Here is a 24,386-nt window from a genome sequence, read left to right on the forward strand (position 1 = left end):
GGAAAACCTATAGTAAATATTCGTTCCTCTTATTTCAATTTGAACGATAACTAAGAAATTGATAATAAATAATATTGATATATACGTATTCCTTTGTCTTCGGAAAATTATAATTATATGCAATCCTATTATTGTCTTTTGCCACCCTACCTAATTACGGCTAACGAACGAAAATCTCCAACTGGCTCGTTCCATATACACGTGCACGATCGGCGCGGGGTAGGGGATTAGTCGAAGCTGCGGGAAACTCTCTCTCTCTCTCTCTCTTTCTCTTTCTCTTTCGGGAAAGCCTCTCGTGGAAGATCCCGACTTACGGCTCTTCCATAAAAAGCGAGCAAGCGCCGCGTCGAGAAAGATAAAGAGAGAGAGAGAAAACACGCGCGCGGAGGCGAGTAACGGCATGCATACCTCGCGTCGCGGGTATACACGCGATAGCGAGGAAGGGGATGACTCCGAAGGGACATTGCTCCCTGGCCTGGCCTGCCCTGCTCTGCTCTGCTCTGCTCCGCTCAGCGCTTACCGCGTTCCGTGTCCAGCTCAGGATCCACGCCCGTGCTATGCTCTCCCCCTGCTCGCTCGCTCGTCCTGCGCTCTCACGCGCCTTCGTCGAGCGTAACACCGGCGAGTCCTTCCGGCGAGAACGCGAAAGGACGTCGGCGAACCGCCCCGCGTGCCTTCTCTCGCGTGGCGTCGACATATCGGAGGGAGAGGGGGAAGGGGGATTCTGTGTGTCGATGTGATCGAATCGAGATAATACCGAACTCCCCCACCGGAACATCTCGGATTTGAATCAGAATGACACTTCTTTCCTACCGTATTGTTATTAAAATTATTCTATTCGTTTCAGGATACGGTGACCCTCTTCTATGGTGACTCTTCTCCAAATTCGTCAAAGCTAAGCCGAGAGACGACGTAGATTTCTCGAACGCTCTGTACCCGCGCCTCGTCTTGCGTGTATTCTATTCTCGCTATTTGTACTTCATCACCCCTTCTCCCCTGTTCCGCCCCCTTCTGCGAGAGGGCCTACATTCCCGCGCGCGCTATCAACTCGCCGAGAGAGGCCGCAGGATATTCGAAATTAACTCGCGGCCGAAAATAAACAGTCACGAAGAAGAGCCGAGCCGCCGCCGCCACCACCCCAACAGGTGGTTACGTCGTATTCTCTGGCCCGAAGATAAAACTTTCCAACCCTCCTTTATTCCCTCTCTCTCCCCCTTCCCCGGTCCTTTCATACCACCCGGACTTGCTATCCCCTTGAGCTGTCTTTTAACTCTTTTTCCTGCTCCCCTTGACCCCTCTTCTGTTTAGTGTACGTAACCGATCGTATCCTTATTCTTGATCTCTAAGGGCCAGTCTCGCACCCAACGGCGATTATGCGCTTTACAGAGTGTTTCACAAGTCTCGTCTCTTTCTACTGATACCATCTACCGGCATTTAAATTCTTACGTGCGACAAAAGTTCGTCATATTTTTAAGTCCCGTCTTATAGATTGAGGCCAAAGACAAGTCGAAAATTATTGTCGTCTTGTCGCTACTATAGGGAAAATATTCTTGCGGGAAATTTCAGGAATAGTCAGAAAATTTTGAATAGCTCCTAAAAGTCTCTATCAAAGAATTATAATCGATGAATTATAATCTAATATTTCCAATGTATGTGTACGTTAACGTTGGCTCAATTCTATTTTTCTCTCCTGTATCCCGCGAATCGTACCGAAATCTAGAAAGGTAGCGTGTGTCAACTCTCAACTAATTAACCGCCGATACGCTATCAATAGATAAAGCGAATCTACATTTCCGCATACTCGGAATCTGAAAGGGGAAACGAAGAGTCATCGAGCCGGGGTTAATCGTTAACTCAGACCACCTTGGCGGCTCTGTATCGGCCGGCTCTAACCCCGGCTCTAACACAGCACAACCTGGGGGCGCCCTTATGTCCAGACGTCGGCGGCGGCGTCGGGGAGGCGAGCGCGAACGAACGCGATACCCCCACCACGGCACCCTCTCGTCGAGGGGTCGTTGATCCCCCAAGGACAACGACCTTGCGTCTGCGGCAGCGGCAACCGTTCGAACGGTTCTGAGTTCCCGGATTCCTCGATTACCAATATCTTTCACTCCTCGCTTCCCTCATTCGCCCTCCCTCCCTCCCCCTCCCCCGCCCCTCGGCCCCTCGCCCGTTCCCTCCCCCCCCCGCTCGCCCCTTCCACCGTCTTTTCCGCCAACGTCTCCTTTCATTCTCCTTTCCATTTTCTCTTGCGTGGCGCGAGCCCCACGAGCGAGCGCATTTTTTTTCTCTATCGGGAACTATCAATGGACGACACCGTGCTGGCTGCGATCGGTGGAAAGGACGCACCACGTAGGCGGTATCTCTCAAGCGTTAACCCCGCAGAGTCGTAGACTCTAGATGAAGTATCCCGGATACTCCCGGATTTCCGCTTGAAACTTATTTTTAAGATATCCCTTCGGTTCTCAAAAATTATCAGTTATCACTCGATTGGATTTTGAGTCAAATTTACGAGACTAATTCCTAAACGTTTTTGAGTCCACAATTTGTGTATACATCAATATTATCAATTTTCCCTCATTCGTATGTTTCTTAAAAAATAAAATTAATTTTAAAAATTAATCGAATCAAAGTTGTAACTTTAACATTCAACGCCTACGAATCTTTAATTTGCTATTGTTTTATTCCGTTGACATCCATCAGACTCCACACTTGTACGTTAAACGAAAAATTTTATCTTTAATTTTACGTAAGATTGTATCGAGTATCGCCCCTCGGCGACTTCTTCTCAACATCGCGCTCGCGGCCGAGTGGCGGGCTTATGGATTTACAAGCGAGCGAGCGAGCGGCTTTCAAAATCGTAGGAGAGTATGAAAAATTCATGCACGTCGGCACATCGATATGCATGACTCGACCCCGACCCGCATAGCCTTCCTTCCCTCCCCACGTCTCCTCCCTCTAACGCGATAGTCGTGTACGCGCTCGTAAACCCCTCGTGAGCTTACCGATCCCGGAGTGACGTGCAGAAAAATTCCTTCCTCCGATCGCCATTTAAATTTCTACGTTAAACATGAAAAATTCACGATTGATTATATCACCAAAATTATACGACGGCGATCAGCAAAGGAAAAAAATGTTTGCATCGCGAGCGAAGTTACTGCGCGACATTCCTCCTTTCCGAAAGGGTCTCTTCGAGCGAAGTCACGAAGTTCGCGATCATAAAGATTCCCCTCCTCCGGGCAACGGCTCCAACGAAGATCGGCCATATACCTGACGTGATAAAACGACTCCTAGTTTCCTAAGTGGGTGGACGGGTGGGTGGTCAAGTGCGCACGGCTGTAGCACACACACACACATATGTATCGCGCGTGTAAACCTGGTAGACGGCTATGCGTGTACGCATTACGCGCACATGTGCGCGCACACACGACATATCTTCACGTGTACCAGCGAGCGAGAGAGCGAGCGAACGAGCGTTGGCGTGCGGGCGCGAGTCGGAGGGGGACGGGGGGCGGCGGGAGAGACGGAGAGGCACACGGGTGACGTAATCCTGACGAAGGGAAGGAACAACATCGGCGTTGACCTACTAAAGAGCCGACTTTTTCTCGCACGCGCTCCTCCGAGCGCGCCCTGCCTTTTTGGTATTTCGAAAGGCCCAGGCCGTAACCGCGCGCGTTGACTTTTCGACCGAGCCGCTCACGGGCTGGAGTCTGATAAAAAAAAAGAAAGAAAAAAGAAAGAATCTCCGCTCGCAGCGGCAACGCAATGTCGGTATCTGTATCTTCCAATTGTTGGTTCTGTGTCTTCCAATTGTTCGTATATTAATCCTTAGATTGGAATTTTATTAGTCATTCGGCTACCGTTGATATCACACTATCACGCTTTATCACTATCGCTCTGTCAATAAATAAAAGTGATCGAAATCAGATAATCGAAGGATACCGTGTGTAATCCCAACGTTATAACGCTGGCGCGCTATTGCATGCCATTTAAAAATAACCGAATGATTGGAAAGTCAAATATGTGTCTCTGATACAGGCACCGGTCGCGTAGGTAATCCCTGAAAAAGAGCGTCGCCCATTTTGTCGGGCGAACAAACAACCAGCCGTGCGACAAGTGCTCGTGGCGCTGAAATGCCGAAGTAGGTCCCGCAGGTTTCTCTTCATGGACCACCCTACCGTCACGCTGTGGTGACTTTTGACGCGTGAATACGCCCTTTGTTCATGTTCCCCCTTCCCTTCCTCTCTCCCTCATTCTTCTCTCTTTTCCCCGCACCGTCTCGCCCTTTCATCCCTCTGCGGATTGTCGGGTCGCCAGGTAGACAGGTAACGCAGTCCATTCCATCTTGATTCAAAGAGAACGACCCGCCTGCATGGGGATTATCAGATCACGGAATTACTTCGGCTAATCGAATCTATCGTGGATGTTTACCACGTCGCAAAGCTGAGTCACGGTATTTGTAAAGTCACTAAAATTATAGTACAAAATTGTAAGAAATGTGACAAAGCATCAATGTGCTTGTTTAAAGAATGTCAATTACGTAAAAACGGGTATCGATAACTTGGGTGAATTTTTTGTCGGATTTTATCTCGTGGAAATCTTGAAAAAGTTCCATTATGGTAATCACATCGAGTTTATCATGCCCGAAAGGTTTTTCGCAAAACGGAATGTGCGCGACTATACGAGGTTCAAATCGCACCTGCGCGAATTTACCGAATGAGCACGCGCTCATTATTCGCTATCCGGTTCGCTATTCGGTCCATCGCGAAGCGAGCTCGCCCAAGCTTCCCTCCCAGTTTCGGACCAGTCAGACGCCTCCCGCTGGCTACGGCCCAGTATTCGGGGTGGTTGCAACAGGTTGCTGCAGCTGTGCCTCCATGGCGTTTCCCTTGATCCACCGAATAATGTGCGGAACCCCGTAATTATGCGCGGATACTCTCTTCAAGCGGAGAAGGAAAAGAGAGAAGTCGAAGGTGAATCGAGTCCGACTCGAAAATGATTTCTAATTGGCACGTGCCGTATTTCACATAAGACGCATTCCGCTAGATATTTTTTTCTCGATAATGGCGATATCGATAAGCGTGTAATAATATTTGTATATAAAATTTTTACATATATAATCTTTTAATAAATTTTTAGGAAAATAAACGTTTGGGAAAAGGCAACGAATATAAATGAGAATCCTTCGGAAAACAGAAGATAAAAAGCTTATATTGGAATTTTCGTCATGCGATAATACGGCGACACGAAAGCGTATACTTATCTTCCCATTATCACCCTAAACGCCTTTAAATAAAGGTGATAGTTCCTTGATGCGCATGTTACGTTTAAATAACGCGTTTAGATCATCGCCTCTTGCATGCCAGACATACCAAATTTAACGGTCTCTGTAATCTGAGGAACTTGATTTTTGAGGGAGCTAAGCATCGAACATTTTAAATATCGAATGCCCATGGAGACTTGCAATCGTATTTTCAAATTTAACAACGCGTGTACATACATGCTACGATGCAACGAAAGAGATAATAGCTTGCGGGGGAAAAACTCTCAGTAGGAATACGGCGTATTTTTTCTTTCCTCCGCTGTTTTCCCTTTTCGAAGAGGTTCGAATACCGGAGATGATAATCTCCGCAAGGTGCAACCCGGTGCTTGAAGTGCCCGTAAAACACCCGTGAGGACGAGACAGGCGGACGCGGTCTGACGTAATGCTGTGTGGGAGCGCCGTAAGGGTCAACGTCCTCCTTCCCGACGATCATTGTTCGCCGACAACCCCATCCGGATGGGGGCACAATCGCCCCCTTGAAAGTCAACTGACCTCTTTGCGGAGGAATCTTAATAAGACCTCGTCTACTGTACGATCCAAATCCGGATAATAGAAGGAGGCAGAAGAGAGGACGTCAAATAGAGATAAACGAAGAATAATGATTAAAATGAAAGAAGGCTCCTTGATGCAATCACAATGGTAGGAGAGGGATAGCGCTAATGGGAGCATGAACGCGATTGTTAGGCGCGTAATTAGTTACCGACAACTGCTCTCTTGGACTCTTTTTTCTTTGGAGCGTTTCTCTTACCGCGAAGAATATTAAATTGACCAGCGATGAACTGCGGTAGGGTTAAAGATATATAACTCGGCTTATAAGAGGTTGATTACATAGAGCTAAAGAATTGAAAGAGTTAGAAAGTTTCGAGAAGCATATAGTACCGCGATCCAACTCAGGAACGGTTATCCCAATAAAAAGAATGAAGAAAACTACGATCTTTCATTTATGTAGGGTGTGATACCCTGGGAAAGAGTACGCAGCATCGCGCGAGAGATCTTAGAATTTCGTCGAACCCCATTTCACGCGCCAAGGATCGAAGACGGACTGAGCTCTCTCGGGTGATACCGTTAAACTGACTTCCGTCTGCCCACCTACCTACCTACCTACCTACTTTCGTCCTCGTATATCGTTGAGAGGAGAGAGAGAGAGAGAGAGAGAGAGAGAGAGAGAGAGAAGGAGAGAGGAGCGAGATGCAGAGAATAATTCCGGGTATTCGAAAAACGAGGAAGAGGACGAGGGACGGTCGAGCGAGACGTGCTTTTACCCGAAAATGATCGGAAAGGGTGCCGTTTTCATAATGATGCGAGATATCATTTTCTCTCTTTATCTCGAATTATTTGAGGACTCATGATTTCTCTCTTCGATAAGATATCTTGAATTTTTGTTTTAACAAATAAAAACGATAATACACGAATGTTTCGATCTTTAATCGTATATTGTCAACCTGGGCACGTATTACGAAACTTTTCGAAATTGATTCCGATCTCGGAGTTATTCCGTTTTCCATAGAAAACACAATAAAAATCTAGGAAATACCTAATAACAATTCCGATCGGAATCCATTCCAAAAAGTTCTATAATACGTGCCCTGGCTAGACACAGAAAACATGAGAATCAACAAACTTAGGATAAATCTAGCCGATGATATACCAGTGTTTTGTATAACGCGAGACGATGTCAATTTGGGGGATTTAATCTTTCTCGTCTGTATTCTTCGAGTTCAGCACGAAAAAGGAGAAAGAGAGAGAAAGAGAGAGAGAGAGAGAGAGAGAGCGAGAGTCGGACATGTGGAACGGGTCACACCCTCCGGGTCGCATTATTGCCGGTCTCTGTATGTACACGTACGCACGTGACTCGCGTCCAGGGTCGGCGCAAGTGGGTTGGCGCTCGCTCGCGCTCGGTCGGTCGTTACTGTCGTCCTCGTCGTCGTGAGTACCCCCTGGCTCGTTCAACGACCCCGACAACGCACGGCGGCAATGTATGTATGTACGCAACTCTCGGCTCGTCTCGGTATATGGCATTGGTATGGCATGGTATGGCATGGCACGGCACGTGACGTGCCCAGAGGATTGGACCCTACCGGCAACGGTAAATAAGGGGCCCCAGGATTCCCGGTCCTCTCGCCAAGCCTTTCTCATGCGAACCGCGCGTGACGAGATCCAAAGGAATCAATCAACCATTGTCGACGCCTTTGAAATCGGATCAGCGGCGCGGCGCGTGTGGAAATAAGTCTCTTCCCCACCCCGCCGCGGGCGCGGGCATGAAAAGCCCCGAGACTTTCGAGAATCAACAGTGGATAAACCCCCTCCCGATCATTTTCTGTATACCGTTGTTTATTCGATTAAATACCGTTATTCGAGCGGAGCGACAATCATTAATAAAAAAAAGTACCGCGCAAAAAGTATCATTCCGTTTTCTGTCTAGGTGTACAATATCTCGCGTTCTCGTGGCTGCTTCTGGAGTTTTCAAGACTTGCGTAACTTTCGAATTACGTATATGCACGCACGTTGTCTCTCATCCGATTATCGCAATTCCGTTTCCTTCTGCCACGCATCGATCGCCACGGGAATTCGCTACCGCGGCGCCTCGTCATACGGCGTTATTGTACATGTGAACGAGGTGGCATCGCATCGCACGTGGGACAGACGGAGATCAAAGGTCGCGGAGTGACAGGAAGCGGCATTGTGCGCCGGATGTCGTAACTTCCGAGTCCTTTGGCCCCGGACGTCCCGCTCCGCGTGCACATGCGCGTGATGCACTCTCTCGCCTGCCGACCTGAAATCTCGGCGATTCCACATAACACTTTCGATTATGAATTTGGATCGCGAAGCGACCGATAATAATTCGCGTCCGTCGTTCGCGGTAGACGAAACGCGACACGGCGATTCTCCGGCGATAAGGATGAGTATTTAGTCTCGTCGGTCCCTCGAGAGCGACTCCGCTTGACCTTAATTTTAAGTGTACGCGGAATGCTCTAAAAGCGTATCGGCGTATCGGCCGATCCCGTTCCCCGACTTTAAAATCGCGGCTAAAGAAATCGACTTGAAAAGAAGAAAGAAAGAAAAAGAGGAGCCTTGGATCATCCGAGCGAGAGAGATCCCTCGAGTCGAAGATCGGCTCGAGTCGGGACGGTTATTCACGAGTGATGCGCAAGTAGCGGAGCGCGCCCCAACGCGCCCTCCTCGAACGAGAGGGCGGCAGAGAAAGGAAGAGATAGGGGAACAGAGAGAAGGGGGGCACAGAACAGCCGAAGGATAGACAGATAGGGGCGGAGAGAGAGGGAAAAAGAGGAGGCGGTGATAAAGCGAGAGGGACCGACAAGAAATCATAGAATGAGGAAGAGAAAGATAGAGCGAGGGGGAGGGGAGGAAAGAGGGCACCGAGAGAGAAAGAGAGACGGAGGGGAGAGAGAAAGGAGGGAAGAAGCGCGACGAGAGAGAATGAGATGAAGAGACGAGGAATCAAAGAGCGGGACAGAGAGAAAGTCGCGCGACGAGAGGAGAGAGAGAGAGCGAGAGACCGAGAAGTCAGAAAGAGAGAGAGAGACATAGAGGGGGGGAGGAGGCAAGAAGGAGAAAGGGAGGGTACGGTCGTTGGTGAGCTCCTTACAGTGCATTGCCTTTACGAACCCCCCGAGTCCCGTCACACCCCGTGCCCTCCCCCCTCCACCCTTCCTCCTATCTCTCTCCCTCGACAAATCGCGCACGACGTGCCTCTCATGAAGAGATCCACGAAACCAGCCTCGCCGTCGAGGCGATTCGGGTCGTCGAGACTCATCGAGGGAACGGGGGGGTGGGGGAGCGAGGAGAAGGGTTCAGGGAAGTCACACGCACACGTCTCTCGCGTGTCGACGACGGGGTGCCGGGCGTACCCCGTTTTGTCTTCCTCTTCGTGCCGACGGTGGCGAAATCTCGAGAAGGCGGAGAGGAGGACGACGCGTTCCTCATCTCTCGCTCCTCCAGCCTCCTCCCGTCGCGCGTCGTCGGCGAGTCTAGCGAAGAGAAGACTCTCACCGCTGGCTGCCGTTTCGAGGGTTACGGGGTTATCGGTTCGGTCAGGCGAAGAAATCGAGAAGAAAGTCGCGAGAGAGAGAGAGAAAGAGAGAGAGAGAGAGAGAGAGAGAGAGAGAGAGAGAGAGAGAGAGAGAGAGATCGCCACGAGATTATAGCCCCATAATCTCGGTACAAATTCTCAATGTCATGTATTCGACAAAGTGTGAATGATTTGACTTTCTTTTCTCGATTTGTGACCTCCGACATCTAATTCCAGATTGATTCTTACCCAGACAGCACGCTTGTCCAAAATCGTCACAAAGACGTCTTTAAAACGTCTTACGCCCCGATTTTTGACACGGTGCTGTCTGGGTAGATTCTCGGTACCGCGCGGATCCTCCAGCGGGGCACACGAAATCCCCTCGTTTTCGATCCGTGCGTAATAATCCCTCCCTCCCCCCCCCCTACCCGACATTCTCGCCCGTCGGCGAGTACAGAAACCGGGGCTCGATCTCTCGCGGCGCGACGCGTCTCGACAAAGCGCCCCGCGCGTCTAAAATAGGCGCGCTAACGCGCGCAGGGACTTTCGAAACAGCCACGTTTCACATGCCGCGCGCTCTCCGCGCTCGCCCGCCCGCCTCCTCACCCGGGAGGGAGACTCGGGATCACTCGGATGTGGTGTGGCCTCGCTCTGCGCACCCTCCCCCCTATGCCCCCATGCTTCCACCCCCCTAACCCTTACGTCCCGCCCGCGCGCTCACTCGCTCGCCCGCGCGCGCGAACCATGCCGCGACAAATACGTCGCTTCCTCGTCGCCGTCGACGTTTGATAACGCGCGCGGATGGCGTATTTACCTGTTCTGTTTCCTGGCTCGTCACGATAGGTCGAGCCGCGCGCGCGCGAGCGCGGTGGAAATCCATTTGAAACTCGAGGGGTCGGCGCGCGGAGGGACGGTTAGGGGGAAAGGGACGTTTAGGGGGGAAAAGGAAGGCGGGGGAGGGGAGGAGAAGTCTTGTAATAGAAACTCGAGAGTCATTCGTGCTATTTATAGCCTTTTCGAGGTAGTCCGATAAGGGAAGATCTTAGGCGCGTCTGTGAATAATGAATGGCGGTTGACGGGATTGTGTGGTGCCTCTCGCGGTGCGCAGGTGTGAACGACCTGATCTCTAACTAGGAAACGGAGCTCGCTTTTCGTGTACGGTGGCATCGACTTTCGAACTCCTTCGGGGGGGGGGGGGGAGCAACCACCTTGTTCCTGCTACGTTTCCTCCCTTCCCCCCCCTCGGCGTCCTAAATTCGACATTTCGTGGAACGCGAGGATATATGTCGCGAATCCGATTTGTCGAGAATATATAGCTATCGGGGACGTGGCGCGCAAGAGTATAGTCGAAGAGTATTCAAAGTACGCGGAACGTTGGAGCGGACAAGCGCCAGCCGCTCTCGCCATGCGCTACACGCGGCGGCGCCGGCGTCTCCGTCGCGACGCGAGCCGCGCGCGGAGAATCGAAAGGATGATAAACAAAAACAACGCGAGTAGCACGGGTAGTACCGTAACTCATGGATTCGCGCTCGCTCGTTTCTCCTTACCTGCGTGCTCGCGCGATTCACGCCCTTCTCTTCCTCCGCTCCACTCCGCTCCGCTCCGGTCGTCCCTCCACTCACCACACACTGTAATCCTTTCTATCCCTCTTTATTCCACCCTCTCGCTCGTATACAGATGCACTGAGATACACAGATACACTAACGGTGAATTGCATCGCAAGTCGCACTGTCGCGCTATGAATTAAAACGCGCACCAGTAGCGTTATCTGTCGGCGGTAATCTACTTCGTTCGAGTCGCGGAAACACGACTTGCGGATAGCATGCGCCATCTAGCTGTAACTTTATATTACTTTGAGCCGTCAACAAAAATAATGTAAATTGTAAATTATTGTAACAATGGCTGCATTCCAAAATTCACTGTCAGCAACTTTCAGTACTGAAAATCTATAGTAAACGGACGTAAAATATAGATTTGCAGTACTGACAGTGAATATCGGAATGCAGCCAATGTAAACAGATAACTGTAAATTGAAATAAATGAATTAAAGAAAAAAAATGAAAAATTGAATAATTAATTAATTGACTTCTTTAAACCGTATATTTGCAAACAGTCCTACAGAAATCTAAAGTAGTTTTGAACTGGATTAGATGCATTTTACTTATTTATTATTACTGTAACATGATACGATAACACATGCGTATAACATGATTGACGTCTAATATTAGAGCTAACGCTCTGATTAGTTTATGACTGAGCTGGTCTTAAAGAACGACAGAAACGCCATTATTATTAGCTGTACGCAAAAGCTATTACACGATTGCAATATGCATACACTATGCACAATGTTTATTTCTTTCATAGATATCAAATCAAGATCTTCAAAACCATTGTTAAATTTTCCGTAGCATCCTAAAAATTGTGCTCAAACTGAATAATAGTAAAATTTCTCGCATCTTTTACTATTGTATCCTTAAATTGATTAAATTTTAAAGGAATAATGTATCATTTCATTTAGCTAAAGTAGCAAGCAAAACGAAAGTGCGATTGAACGTAATATGAAGACTAGGAGTCTTCGAACAATATATATACATTTTACATTTATTATAAATTACATGAAATTTTATATATACACACACAAGCTATTTACATCCATAATAAAACGTGATGTACACAAACAGATGTTTCTCACGATAGCAAAATATATCACAGTTTTATATACACATAAAGATAAAAAATCCTATTTGTCACGCTCTCTCATTTATCCAGAGTAATATAAAATATAAAATATGCGCGACTTTTGCAGTCACGGGGGAGTCTTAGAGAATTCTCTTAATCTCAAGTCTTAATTTCTACAAGTCTTAATTGTTGCGCTTCGCTCTTTTTTGTAACAGCGGAATTTAACCGTCTCAAGACTGAGCTTGCTCGGTCTGCTTTTTCCACGCCTTCGCGGAAGCCAGGAACTTGAGGTTCGGCCTCTGCGACTCGTCCTCTGGAAATACGAAGTCGAAGACCTCCTCCCAGCCGTCGTCGCTGCCGTCCTCGCCTACGACGCGCCTCTTCTTCTTCACCCTGCGCGGCATCTTCTCCGTGATCTTCGCGAGAGTCTCGGGGGTGCCTTTCTCGCTCTCGAAGTCCTTCCAGGCTTCCAACAGTAACACCCGACTCTCGGTGTCGCCGTTGGATCTCAGGGCGTCGTTTCCGCGCTCGAAGATCCGCCTCGCCAAGATGACGTTGTCGGGGCTGTCCTCCAGCTGCGGATTCAGCAGCTCGAATTTCGCATACGCTATCCAGACCTTGACGTGCAACGTGCGCTCCAGCAACCGCTCGAACAGCTGCCGGGCGTTCTCCGTTTCGCCCTGGGCAATCTCGAAGTCGATGTACGACTTCCACAGCAGCTCCGGCATGTCCAGCCGCGGCCGCGCGACAGCGAACTCGTATATCGACCGGGCGCGATCTGTCTCGCCCAGTCGCGTCTCCAACTCGGCGAATCGCATCCACGTGGTGCAGTTCTCCGGCCCGAACTCGATGAACTTCTCATACAGCTTGCGGCACCGGTCGAACTCCACCAGCTGTATCTCAAGGTCGATGTAGCCCCGATAAAGCTTGTCGGTCGGGCATATACCAAGTGCCAGGCCCAGCGTCTTTCTCGCCTTGCTCAAATCCTTCTGCCGTATCTCGAAGTACGCGTAAAGCAGCCAGATCTTCGAGAAGGTGAAACGCTTGTGCGGTATGAGCTCCAGGCACACCTTGTACACCTGCCGGCACCGCTCGACGTCCTTGGCCTCCAGCTCTTCGAAGAGAGCGTACTTGATCCACAGGTAGATGTACCTCCGCCAGAATTGCTTCTCCTTGGTGGGCGGCACGTTGGCGATCGCTCGCTCGTACGTCTCGCGGATCACGTCGACGTTACCTTCCGATTCGACCAGTCTCAGATAGTCGAACCACGCGTCGTAATTCGAGGGGTTCTCCTTGATCTCCTGCTCGTACTGGTGCTTCCGCTTGCTGACTATCACGTCCTCGATACCCGAGCGATCGCCGTACTTCTTCTCGTGGATTGTGTACGCCTTGTAAATCTCCTGGGTGTTGCTCTTCGGGATGTTCTCCAGCGCGTACTTGTAGATTATGCGGGCCCGGTCGTGCTCCCGTTGGCCCTCCTCGAATCTCGCGAACGCCAGGAACAGCTTCTCATCCAGGCTCTCGTCGCCGTAGAAATTAACGGCGCGCTCGTAAACCGCGCGCGCACCCTTGATGAACCCGTACGACTCCTCGAAGCGGGCGTACTTAATCCAGTGCTTCACGTCCGGGTGGACCATGACGAAGCGCTCGTAGATCTGTCGCGCCCGGTCGATCTCCTTGTATCGCAGCTCGAACTTGATGTACGTCTGCCAGGCCTGCTCGTCCGGTTCCCACTGCATCCACCGCTCGAACACCTGGCGTGCCCCGGCGATGTTCTCCAGGGTCTCCTCCATGTAGGTGTACTTGTACCAGAATTGATTGGCGCGCGGCAGCAGGGTGACCGCACGGTCCCAGAGATTCCTGGCGTGGTTCACCTGCCGATTGCGCATCTCCATCTCCGTGTACTTGAGCCAGAGCGCGATGTTGCGGTGATCCACCTCGAGCGCCCGCTCGTAGATGGACCTCGCCCGCTGTATCTGCTTCTGGCTCTCCTCCCATTGCGCGTACTTCATCCAGTTCGTGATGATCATGCGGTTCTTGCGGATGATGTCCTCGAACGCCTTGCGCTTGCGGTGCTGGTAGTCCGCGAGCTCGTGCGGATCCGAGATCTTCTGCTTCGGCGGCGGCGGCAGGATCTCGAGGTCGCGCTCCTTCGCCTCGCGCAGCAGCTGCTCCGCGGTGATCTGTATCTCCGCGGGCGCCTTGTTCTTCACCTTCGCCACCTTCGGCATCTTCTGCGACTTCTCCATGGCCGGGCCGGGGAGGTTAAGAGTGCCTTTCCTCGATATCGCGCGGACTCCTTGGCCTTCCTTAACCTTCTCCTCTCACACCGAGCTGTAATAATTTCGCTGTAACACGGAATACGCTATTTCGACACACTCGCTGCAAATTACTTACTCGAAATCACGCAAAGTTGCAAACGGCGAACATGCACGACGCCGACGAGACATTCACCTTCCCTCCGAGTTTCACGACTCGCGAGCCAGGACTAAAAACTCTGGTAGATCGTTCGTCGCTTATGTATCTGAGGCGCAGTCCGATTGGCCGCTGCAGGTCGAGAAAGATTTGCGATTGGTTGTTCGGTTACGCCGCGCCGCCGCTCTTCCCCACTGCTGATATTTTTCCTTGCTCGGTAGAATCGTGCGTGGTTAGGAGAGGTTAGGATGGAACCTTACGGCGAGAGTTAATTTAAATACTCGGATGTAAAGTTTACTATGAAAAAATGGCACGTTTGTTTAATAAATTGGCGAGCAGAGAACTGGCTAGGATGCAGATCGCCAGATACGGTCATAAAGCGGATCACTGGGTAAGTGTCTCACACTGTGCTCCATAATTTTCATGCTCTATTGCATCTTTCTAATGAATAAATCTATTGTATAGATTGTTATAATTTTACTTATTTTTTACTGTAATTTCGTTTATTTTTTTATTTGTTCATATATATAGTTTTTTTAATATCATAACTAATTGCTGTCCAATTGTAAATACAGAATAAACATTTGTAAGGCTCTTGAATGCAACATCCATTCATTTAATTCTTTTTTTTTCCTCTTTGCCTAGGCTGTGGTTAGAAGGAAAAAGACGCATATGGGCAGGGCGCTGAAACACTTTGACGAGTTCTATGGTAATGTCTATGGAAAGTCGTGGGAAAATATAAAAACTGCGTTACTAGCGGAAGAGCACAAGTACATGGCTGTGGTGAACAGCTTCAGCGACATGGACAGAATAAAGTCAGAATTAGAGGTATATTCGTCTTCTTGTATGGTAAAGGATTATTGAAGATATTACGATTTTTGCTGACATTTGGTTTTCCCTCCAGTTCCAAGGTGCCATGAATCTAAGAACAATTTATGAAACCTACAAAGAACACATCGACGAAAATCCAACCATGTATAAGAAGAGGAAAAAGGCAAAGCAAGGAAGAAGTCGAATGGAGTCTGTGATTTCTGACGCTGAGATATCAACGGTGCAGTCAAATTATCCCACAGATTATGCATCACCTACATCTCTAAGTACAGACGATGATGAAGAGAGAGGTATCGCGCCGGAGGATCAACCGTTGCAGCCTGTAAAAATGAAACCTATTGAATCAGATTTGAATGAAGTTGCTTTGGACGAAAATCGAATCGTGCATCCCAACGCCAACTTGAGCGGATTATATGAATTTGTACCAGCCACGAAACTTAAGGGTAACTCCAATACTGCAAGAATCTGAAAATACAAATGTCAGACGTAGAAATGTTATTGTAATATGCGTTTTTATATTATTTTTCAGGCATGGAAGATTGGATATTGGAATCACAGCACTATGGCTATTACAAAGAGGGCTCGGAATTTTCGGTAAACATTGAGAAGGAGGTAGTGTTAACGTTTCCGGAGTATCTCAACATCTATACGTTTGAGGAAGACAACGACAGCAGATTTCCATCCCCAAAGAAAGGATCAACTGGCGTCTTAGGTTGGTTAACTTTAACTAGAATCTAATTTCGTTGCCTAATTTCGATTGACGAACATCACGATTGTGTTTTATAGATTATTATCTTCTGGATGGTGCCTCCGTGTTACCAGTGTTGGCCTTAGACTTGCAACCTAGTGACGTTGTACTAGACATGTGCGCGGCACCAGGAGGAAAGACTCTGAGCATTCTTCAGACGCTTATGCCACATATGATGGTTGCTAATGACGTCCAAAAGTCCCGAGTGCAGAGGATCCGCAAAGTCATAGACGAATATACAGCCGGCATCGGCCAGTGGGAAAACAGATTGTTTGTGACAGAGCGAGATGCAAGATTTATCGACGACAAAGATATGTTCAACAAGGTAATACGCAGAAAATTTATTATTTTCTCGCAGAAATTCTTATACCAGTTATTTCTTCACAGATATTGGTGGATGTGCCATGCACCACGGATAGGCACGTTTTGCATTCGGAAGAGAACAATATCTTCAAGCCGCAAAGGGTGCGGGAGAGATTAAAGATACCGGAGTTGCAAGCGGCCATTTTAACGTGCGTACGAAATTCGATACTCTATTATAAATGTGTCTGGTTATTCTTCTCTATCAAATAATTGTCTGTTACAGTAATGCGTTGAAGATAATATCAGTTGGTGGAACGGTCGTGTATTCTACGTGTTCTCTCAGTCCCATTCAAAACGACGGTGTCGTCGGCATGGCGCTGAAAAAAGCCTGGGAGGAAACTAATTCTGTTATGATTGTAAAGTAAGCATTTTTCGTATATGTGACAATACGTTATTATCTGACTGTCATTTTATATTAACGACACTATTCGCTGAGACAGAGATATGAGGGAAGCGCTGGATCCATTGAGATGTCTTTATAGATTCGGCAATTTTGGACTAAAATACGGCCATATCGCCATTCCTACGCTCAGTAATAATTGGGGTCCCATGTACTTTTGTAAAATAATACGAACGCGGTAATGATAGGTGAGTGTATGCAAATAATTTAAGATCTAGAGATTTTGTTGACTTTATTGTAGACTATTAAATTATTATGTAATGTGAATAAATAATATATATTTTACATATAATGAAATAAACCTTTCACTTTTTTTATAATCTTATGTAACTATATGGAAAACTGTAAAATATTAATGAACTTACCCTATCGTGGTAAAAATACGCAGAATATAACATACATACAAAATCATCATGAAACATGAATAATTAATCATAAATTAAACCATGATATAATTTTCTATTTTGTATTATTACTTCTTAAAGGTAGCGTCTGGTCGTTCGCTTCCTCGTCAGGTGATCCTTCAATCTGATTCCATGGTTGTTCGTTGCCGCTCCCAAAGATAGTGTAAACCAATATCTCAATTACATATAGAATGATCGTTACCAGGAATATAATCCTCCACGCCTCTATGGTTTGCTGTAAATAATAAAACAAAATCAAGGTACGCCGATCGAATCAGCGTAATCGCCATAATCAGCGAAGTAGAGAAGAGTTCATTTAATAAAGGACTATATTTCTTTGGAAATAATTTGGTCCAAATGTCCTCTTTCCAATCAGCAACTTTAGAAATCCCTTTACTTTGTTACTTACGTTTCCGTGAGTCAATTGTCCCACGAATATCGGCACGACAAAGCCGGGTATGGTGGCGACGAAGTTTGTCATCGCTACCAGGCTACCGGCAAAGTTCGGTGCGATGTCTATGTGGTTTGCCAGGAAACCACAATACATTCCGCCGATACAAGTCACCGCGATCGTCATCAACACGACTGCTTTCATGCGGTCGCACCCGACGTACGACACCTGTATTAAGCATACCATGGGTACGAACGACGCTGTAACAGTTTTGAAATTCCATTTGAAAAGGTGCATTTAGAAACAATAAAAGTATATAAGATATTAGAGCTATATAAGATATTAAAAAATTTACGCTGTTATATTGTCTACATGTAGTGCAAATATCTAAATCAAAGTTAATCTTTTTTTGAAAGATCTCTGAAAATTAGATTTTTAGTGTTAAACATACCAAAGAGAGTGCCGATTTTTCTAGATATTGTTACTGTGATTAGACGTTTTTCCTGCAGGATGGCTAATAATTTGCTGAGAATCATGGTGAAGAGCCACATGCCCAAAAACGGGATGGATGACAAACCTGCATTCTGATGCACGAGCAAATTAACTTATAAATGTGTTAAATTGTATGTATTATAACGAATCTTAGAGCTTACCGAGCTCATATCAAACTTAAGAATCTGATTCATAAAGGTGGGCAGTTCGATGAGCAGCATATACCAGCCGAAATTGCTGCAGAAATGAGCGATCAGGATCGCCATGAACGGTTTGGAACGAAATACTTGCAGCCATGGAACCTGCAATAAATGCGGATAAAAGAAAAAAAGAATTTTTTAATTTAACACCTTTAATTCTTAATGTACCCGTTTGGGAATATTCTTTTTGTGTCCTCCCAAAGACGTGACGATGTAGCTCTTCTCCTCTTGAGTGATGAATCTCGTCTGTTCTTCCGGGGAATCCGCTATCGTCAGCCACCAAAGAGTGCACCAAATTAGGCAAAGCACGCCTTCAACGTAGAAGATGGACTCCCATCCTAAATTCGCAGCCAGCAATCCGGTCAGTAAGATGGAAATCACAGTGCCAAGTGCTGTCCCTAAAAATTTCTCAACTTAATCTCTTTCTGACAGTAAAACTTACCATTTATTCGAAAAGTTCCACGTATCTGATATATATATTATGATTTTTATTAGAACCTTATCGAGAAAGAAGCGCAGCTATCGTTACAATTTTCGCTTTGTAATTACAGACCTCGAAAGAATCACGATGAAAGATTCTGGAATATATTGCCGGAACTTCGCAAAAATGAACGTCTTCTGTAATTTCCTTTTCTTACCTGCATACACGATCGAGGCGATGACGCTTCTTTCATTCGGCGGTGCCCACTTTGCGATCATCACGTGCATAGCGGGGAACGATACACCCTGTAATTCAAGCGCTCAAAATTACAATCGTATTGGAACGTGATATCTGTTGAATAACACAAGTCGCGCTACTAACACCACCGATTCCTTGAAGAAATCTCATAGCTATGAAGAGCCAGTAGTGAATGCGCGCAGCGACGGGCGTCAGGATGGACGCGGCGACATTCAACAGGACCGATACGTTCATCAGCCACTTAGCTGACCAGAGTTCCGCCAATCTTCCACCCGGTAACATGGATACCGTGTAGCCCCAGAAATAGGAAGACAGAATGAGACCCTGAATAAGTTCGTTCCATACAAACGGACCGTCCTGAAAAGATGCAGTAATATATATTGGCTAGCATTTTTCTTTCTCTTTTCTTTTTATTAAAATTCTAAGGTCTTTTGCTGAAGCTACGTTATGAAAATTACACGCGCATAAATCTTTACATAACATATCATCACACACCTCGCCTTTGATCGTCGTGGTGTTTGAGGCATCATCAAACTGGCAAATGTTCGTGCTCGTTAGCGCGGTATTGTTAGTTTCTGAGTCGTTCGACGAGGATAATTTGGTGTATGATTTAACAGCTGTATGGTTCACCATAGCGACGATAGCCACGCTGGCATTGACTTTAAAGCCATAAAGGATAGCGAGGCCAATTGATCCCATAACGGCCATCAAGTATCGAAACCGAAAGAGCGTTCGGTTTTCTCCTATAAAAATAAAAAATAAATAATATTATAATCAGATGTTTTTTAAATACAAGATTGATGGAGGGCAATTATCTTCATATTTCTTTAATTTTAATATTAGATTATATTTTTATATTTTGCTGAAACTAAGCTTCAGATTTTTAATTTTCATTTTATTTTTTTCGCAACGAAAATTAAATGATATTCGAATAATTTAACTTATTTCTTTATCATCTGGTTTATCGCGCAAGAAGTTCGCTTCGATCGCGACGACGAGCAATTATACTTCGTGAATCACGTTTCAAATTTTCAACTCTTACTTTCACGAGTACGTGACGAGTTGCACATGGCACTTGTCGCCTGCCTAAAGTAACCGGGCCGTAAATGCTCTCTCGGTCGAAACGCCACGACAGAATTATGGTACAACTGTTTGAACCAAAACACTAACATATTTTTATATGAACGAGAACTGTTTTCTACGGCGGAGAGAACGACAGCTTCGAAAATAAGTTTTCTAAATTGAAAACATTTTCATACGTATTCACGAACGGAATATTCTTTGATTTTATACCATGTATTTTTTGCGTTTGGCTTGACGCGAGATCGATTTCGTATGTTTGAAGGCGTACCCACGAGATTATTTTAAGAACGAGAATGTGTTTGCGGCGTTTGCGCTGACATGCGGGACATCCCGCTTCGAATGCGATGTCATCCTGATGCAATTCCGTAGTTTTGATGTAACGATCGCGGTTCAATGTTTCCTCGCGCAATTAATAAGTTTATTTTATTTGAATTTAATCGTATCCCGCGAATCTCTTTGCGCCTTCGAGATTACGAAAATTCGTAGAAATATGATAAAGCACTTGTCGGTACTTGCACAGCGTTGCGTCATCATATTTCGGCACACATATATGTCACGGATCGGTTAAATGTCAATCCAGAAAAATTTTATTTTTAATCGACAAAATTAGCTGAAACTCTAGGTGCTTCCGAATATCGATCTGGGGTAGAGGACGCGTCAAGGTCGAAAGGCGTCCTTAAAATCAGTTATCTTATATATTTTTTGAAGAAATTAAATGTGATGCAATTTATTATACATACGATGTAAGTAGAGTTTAAGAAACATAATTTGGCAAATACGATTAGTAAAAACTAATAATATAAGATATATTTATGTCTCTTCTAAATAATTTTTTCATTATTTTTCCTTTTAACGTTTCATAATTTTAAATTACATTTGTAGAATTAAATCAAAATTTTAGAATATTGTAGAATTAAAATCTTCATTTTTCGAAGAGTCGACAGAAGAATCGTCGCTTACCGTTAGCGTTATTTTCCACGGCCATGGTATCGATGGAAATATCTTCAATGGTGCTCTTCAATATCCGGAGGATCCCGACGACAATAATGTACAACAAAGATAACTGATTACGCTTCTCTAATAATCAATTTTACACCGTCGTAAAGGTTTTATTTTCTCTCGAGCGGACCTATTCTGGGGACAACCCGATCGCTTCCGGCTCGTCGCGGGATCAGCGTGCCACTGACGTAAAGCGGCACGGGAAAGCCGTGAAATTCTTGGAGCGGCTCCGGAGGGATGCCGGAGCGTGCGCCTCTTCTATAAACGCCCGCCGCACGCACGCGTGTGCGTGCGTGCGTGAGAGGGAAGGGCCACACGCGAAAAGGAGAAGAGGCCGATGCCTCGTATTCTCGATCCCAGATCATTGACATTGCCAGCCGGCGCCGGAAAGAGCAAAGGGTAAAGCGCGGTGTCGTATCACCCGCGATCGTCTCCGCATCTGGCGAGCAAGGAAAAAAAATTAAAAACTGCTTTGTCAATCGACAAGTTGTATGACGGAATAATTAAGCTATTAAGCAATATCACAGTAATAATTACGAAAAACGTAATCATTAAGAAGTTTGAATATAACGATAACGATTACTCATGAATGACGCGACTGTTCACGCTTGACCTTTCCGAAAGTTTCATGAATGAAAATCCTCTCTCCAAACTCGAGATTTTCATTTTTATCCGATACTTCATCGGTCGTGACTCTCCTTGATGTGTATCGCGTATCATATTTCTGGACTTTCTGAAGCCAAATGCCAGAATTTGTTTATCCGAGAGACCCTGAAGATAGGCTCGAGTGAATATTGAGTGTGTTTAGATGAAAAAAAATGTCGACCGCATTTGCAAATTTTTAATATATATGTAACAGAGACTTCTCTCTCTCTCCTTCTTCCCCTCGTGTTCTTTCATTATCCCCACACGAGCTCATGATCTCGTTAGTGTGCGGGCCGCCAAAAGCGTCGCAGTGAACATGAGCGCGAACTCGGAGACCGGTGATCATCTCGACGAGATCTACGACTGGATCGATCAAATCAAGTTTTCCAGGCCCAAAAGAAACATAGCCAGAGACTTTTCTGACGGAGGTAAACGAGCGAAATCCCATGATCTTCTCATATAAATTCATTTGTCGATTCTTCTTCCGCGAAAGATCGACCGATCTTCCGGGATACAAATGCCTTCAGGAATAACGCTGCAGAAAATTTAATTCGCTATGATCGAACTCTCCAGTGTTGATGGCGGAGCTGTTGAAACGCTACTATCCTAAACACGTGGACGTGCACAATTACGTCGCCGGCAACAGCGTCGCGAAGAAGATCGACAACTGGAGCACGTTGAATCGCAAGGTATTGTCGAAGATCGATATGAGGCTGGGTAAGGAGGCGATTGGTCAGCTGGCGAGTTCCCAGCCGGGCGTCATCGAGAAAGTCCTCGCCGATCTACGAGTCAAGATCCTGAAGGACTCCAACGCCGACAGAGAGTCCCTGTACTTCGGCCACGAGGACAGCAAAGGTGGCTATACTGAACTGTAACAAATTATTTTTGGATTCCGCCTCAATCATTTTCTCCCGAATTACTTACGCACAATAATATAGAGGCGGTAAAGTCCGTGCTAAATCCTGACGAGATAGCGAACAAGACTGTCCCCCGGCACATTTTCACTCGCCTGAAGCAGGAGCTGCAGGAGAAAAACGACACGATCTCCACGTTGCAGCAGAAGATCTCGCACCTGGAAAGCATAATGAAGCTGAAGGACCAACGCATCGATGACCTCACGACGCAGATCACAAGGCCGCCCGTCGAACGGAACGTCGCTACCCCGCGTCCTCACGTTATCGGCAGCGGAATCTCGAAACCGCGCGTCACCACCAAACTGTCGCAATAAACCTGGTCGAGAAACCGGCGTCGCGCGCTCTCCCGATTGTAGCTATTACACGACGCATAGCGTGTTCGTGTTTTTTTTACACATGTACATACCACGTACAAAAGAATACACTTTTTATTATCATCTAGTTGGGCCATTCATCTTACAATTACACATGCGATTACAGCGTGTTGTAATATGTATAGTGTAATACAGAAATAGAGCACTGCCACAAAATCTTTCTTGGATCTTTCAGGTGCCCAGTACTGTATAAATCTTTCGGACATCAATGAAACAGAATTATAAATTACGCAGAAAATATTTATAGCTTCGCACACACACGAGACGCTGTACGGAATGTCGCGGCGATTTTACGTAGGCGGAGATACTAGGATGACACCGTCGCCACGCACGAACAGCATCTGGATGGTCCTCTTCTTCTGACGGTAGATCTCCTCATACGTCTCCTCGTCGATCTCCACTATGTTTATAATCTCCTCCACGTCACCCAACACCATGTTCAGATGCTGATCGAAGGCCTGTAATTGCGTTGAGACGTAAGAATTCGGAGACTTTCGCTTGTATTTTGAATCGCTTGCATCGCTGCAGCTCTAAATAGACGGAGCAACGGAAAAAGTTTCTTACGTGCAATTTTCCACGGAGTTCTCTCTCGTTCCTCATCTTCACGTAGATCCGCTCCTCCAGGCTCAGCTTTATGAGGTCCAGCGGCTCCTTCACGTCGATCGGCGGTAACTGTTTTTGGGGCACACATCCGAGAGATTATACGGACCGCAGTATTTACATCGAACTACGCCGAGCAGCTCGTAACTCACCTGTTCCGATTCCTCAACCATCTCGTGTTTGTTGAATTCCTCGTAAAAATAGCGTAACGCTGTGCGATTAACGCAAGTTAGTCAGCGACTAGACAAGAAATGGTCGCGAATAAATATGCGAGAACTGCGAAATTCAAATATCACGTAGTTGCATGTGTCAGAGGTTACCGGCTACCGCCATGGGAACAGAACGAACAGAAGATAACTGATTGCGTTCACTAGTCACACTAGTGTGTGATGAAAGCAGGCGCAACAGGAATTTGCAAAGTTAAATATATATATATGTATGGAATTAATTGGCATTTTTTGCACGTTTTGCACGCATTGTTAAGCATTATTGCGAAAAATATATCAAAACAGCTGTTTAGATAAGCTTCCGTAAAGTATTCCGCGCTTCATTCGATGCATCGAAAGCCGTATCAAAAACATGGCGCGACCAATCAAACGCTCGTTCGATTATGCTCCAAACACTCGATTTGTGATCTAAATAATTTTTATGTCCATGGTGTCATTTTGATATTGCTGATTTGTTAGGACAGATGGCGGTGAAATGCGAAGTCCTCATGATGACATCGAAATGCCTGATTTTTTTTTGCATAAATAATTACCTGAAGTGGTTTTTACACCCCAATTAAAAGTCATTATTATCAGTTACATATTGTAT

General features: G+C 46.5%; 5 protein-coding genes and 1 long non-coding RNA gene across 8 annotated transcripts; 3 read left to right on the forward strand and 3 right to left on the reverse strand.

The window, feature by feature from the left end:
- Positions 1-11,938: 11,938 nt before the first annotated feature.
- Crn (pre-mRNA splicing factor crn) lies at positions 11,939-14,557 on the reverse strand. Its single transcript, XM_071787444.1, has 2 exons — positions 14,430-14,557; positions 11,939-14,366 (listed from the first exon to the last, which is right to left on the reverse strand). The coding sequence occupies exon 2, from the start codon at positions 14,279-14,281 to the stop codon at positions 12,263-12,265; it is 2,019 nt and encodes a 672-aa protein (XP_071643545.1). The 5' UTR covers positions 14,282-14,366; positions 14,430-14,557; the 3' UTR covers positions 11,939-12,262.
- A 102-nt stretch (positions 14,558-14,659) lies between these two features.
- Positions 14,660-17,485, forward strand: L(2)10685 (5-methylcytosine rRNA methyltransferase l(2)10685). The gene is made up of 9 exons (XM_071787448.1): positions 14,660-14,838; positions 15,093-15,275; positions 15,352-15,721; positions 15,808-15,990; positions 16,065-16,351; positions 16,414-16,538; positions 16,613-16,750; positions 16,830-16,977; positions 17,275-17,485. Exons 1-8 carry the CDS (start codon positions 14,755-14,757, stop codon positions 16,969-16,971), a joined length of 1,512 nt encoding a protein of 503 aa, XP_071643549.1. The 5' UTR covers positions 14,660-14,754; the 3' UTR covers positions 16,972-16,977; positions 17,275-17,485.
- On the reverse strand, positions 16,990-22,353 carry Mfs3 (major facilitator superfamily transporter 3). 3 transcript variants are annotated; one of them, XM_071787447.1, is made up of 10 exons: positions 21,901-22,353; positions 20,999-21,808; positions 19,451-19,698; positions 19,079-19,312; positions 18,915-19,002; positions 18,445-18,674; positions 18,238-18,378; positions 18,036-18,168; positions 17,603-17,844; positions 16,990-17,428 (listed from the first exon to the last, which is right to left on the reverse strand). In XM_071787447.1, exons 2-10 carry the CDS (start codon positions 21,021-21,023, stop codon positions 17,249-17,251), a joined length of 1,521 nt encoding a protein of 506 aa, XP_071643548.1. In that variant the 5' UTR covers positions 21,024-21,808; positions 21,901-22,353; the 3' UTR covers positions 16,990-17,248. The 3 variants fall into 3 exon arrangements, with proteins under 3 accessions (XP_071643548.1, XP_071643547.1, XP_071643546.1); XM_071787446.1 differs by having other exon boundaries at positions 20,999-21,476; positions 21,621-22,353; XM_071787445.1 differs by lacking the exons at positions 20,999-21,808; positions 21,901-22,353 and adding an exon at positions 19,998-20,812.
- LOC139818642 (uncharacterized) lies at positions 18,069-19,766 on the forward strand. Its single transcript, XR_011733467.1, has 3 exons — positions 18,069-18,207; positions 18,275-18,637; positions 18,828-19,766. It is a non-coding gene; the product is annotated as an uncharacterized lncRNA (long non-coding RNA).
- LOC139818641 (sperm flagellar protein 1) lies at positions 21,999-22,933 on the forward strand. Its single transcript, XM_071787451.1, has 3 exons — positions 21,999-22,110; positions 22,256-22,537; positions 22,621-22,933. The coding sequence occupies exons 1-3, from the start codon at positions 21,999-22,001 to the stop codon at positions 22,908-22,910; spliced, it is 684 nt and encodes a 227-aa protein (XP_071643552.1). The 3' UTR covers positions 22,911-22,933.
- Positions 22,934-23,006: 73 nt separating this feature from the next.
- Positions 23,007-23,927, reverse strand: Lsm3 (uncharacterized). The gene is made up of 3 exons (XM_071787450.1): positions 23,723-23,927; positions 23,535-23,642; positions 23,007-23,428 (listed from the first exon to the last, which is right to left on the reverse strand). The coding sequence occupies exons 1-3, from the start codon at positions 23,741-23,743 to the stop codon at positions 23,261-23,263; spliced, it is 297 nt and encodes a 98-aa protein (XP_071643551.1). The 5' UTR covers positions 23,744-23,927; the 3' UTR covers positions 23,007-23,260.
- Between the last annotated feature and the right edge of the window lie 459 nt (positions 23,928-24,386).

Source organism: Temnothorax longispinosus, chromosome 9 (genome assembly GCF_030848805.1).
Source record: "Temnothorax longispinosus isolate EJ_2023e chromosome 9, Tlon_JGU_v1, whole genome shotgun sequence".
NCBI lineage: Eukaryota > Metazoa > Arthropoda > Insecta > Hymenoptera > Formicidae > Temnothorax > Temnothorax longispinosus.

What these genes read in the sequence shown, in the direction of transcription:
- Crn (XM_071787444.1), bottom strand. Translation starts at nt 14,281, where the DNA reads ATGGAGAAGTCGCAGAAGATGCCGAAGGTGGCGAAGGTGAAGAACAAG.
- Mfs3 (XM_071787445.1), bottom strand. Translation starts at nt 20,127, where the DNA reads ATGTTAGTGTTTTGGTTCAAACAGTTGTACCATAATTCTGTCGTGGCG. An exon ending in CTCGTCACGTACTCGTGAAA is followed by an intron (nt 19,699 to 19,997) that starts GTAAGAGTTGAA and finishes TTATTTTTATAG; the next exon opens with GAGAAAACCGAACGCTCTTT. An exon ending in TTCTTCAAGGAATCGGTGGT is followed by an intron (nt 19,003 to 19,078) that starts GTTAGTAGCGCG and finishes CTTGAATTACAG; the next exon opens with GGTGTATCGTTCCCCGCTAT.
- LOC139818641 (XM_071787451.1), top strand. Translation starts at nt 21,999, where the DNA reads ATGAGCGCGAACTCGGAGACCGGTGATCATCTCGACGAGATCTACGAC. An exon ending in CAGAGACTTTTCTGACGGAG is followed by an intron (nt 22,111 to 22,255) that starts GTAAACGAGCGA and finishes CGAACTCTCCAG; the next exon opens with TGTTGATGGCGGAGCTGTTG. An exon ending in CGGCCACGAGGACAGCAAAG is followed by an intron (nt 22,538 to 22,620) that starts GTGGCTATACTG and finishes ACAATAATATAG; the next exon opens with AGGCGGTAAAGTCCGTGCTA.
- Lsm3 (XM_071787450.1), bottom strand. Translation starts at nt 23,743, where the DNA reads ATGGTTGAGGAATCGGAACAG. An exon ending in TGGTTGAGGAATCGGAACAG is followed by an intron (nt 23,643 to 23,722) that starts GTGAGTTACGAG and finishes CCCCAAAAACAG; the next exon opens with TTACCGCCGATCGACGTGAA. An exon ending in AACTCCGTGGAAAATTGCAC is followed by an intron (nt 23,429 to 23,534) that starts GTAAGAAACTTT and finishes ACGCAATTACAG; the next exon opens with GCCTTCGATCAGCATCTGAA.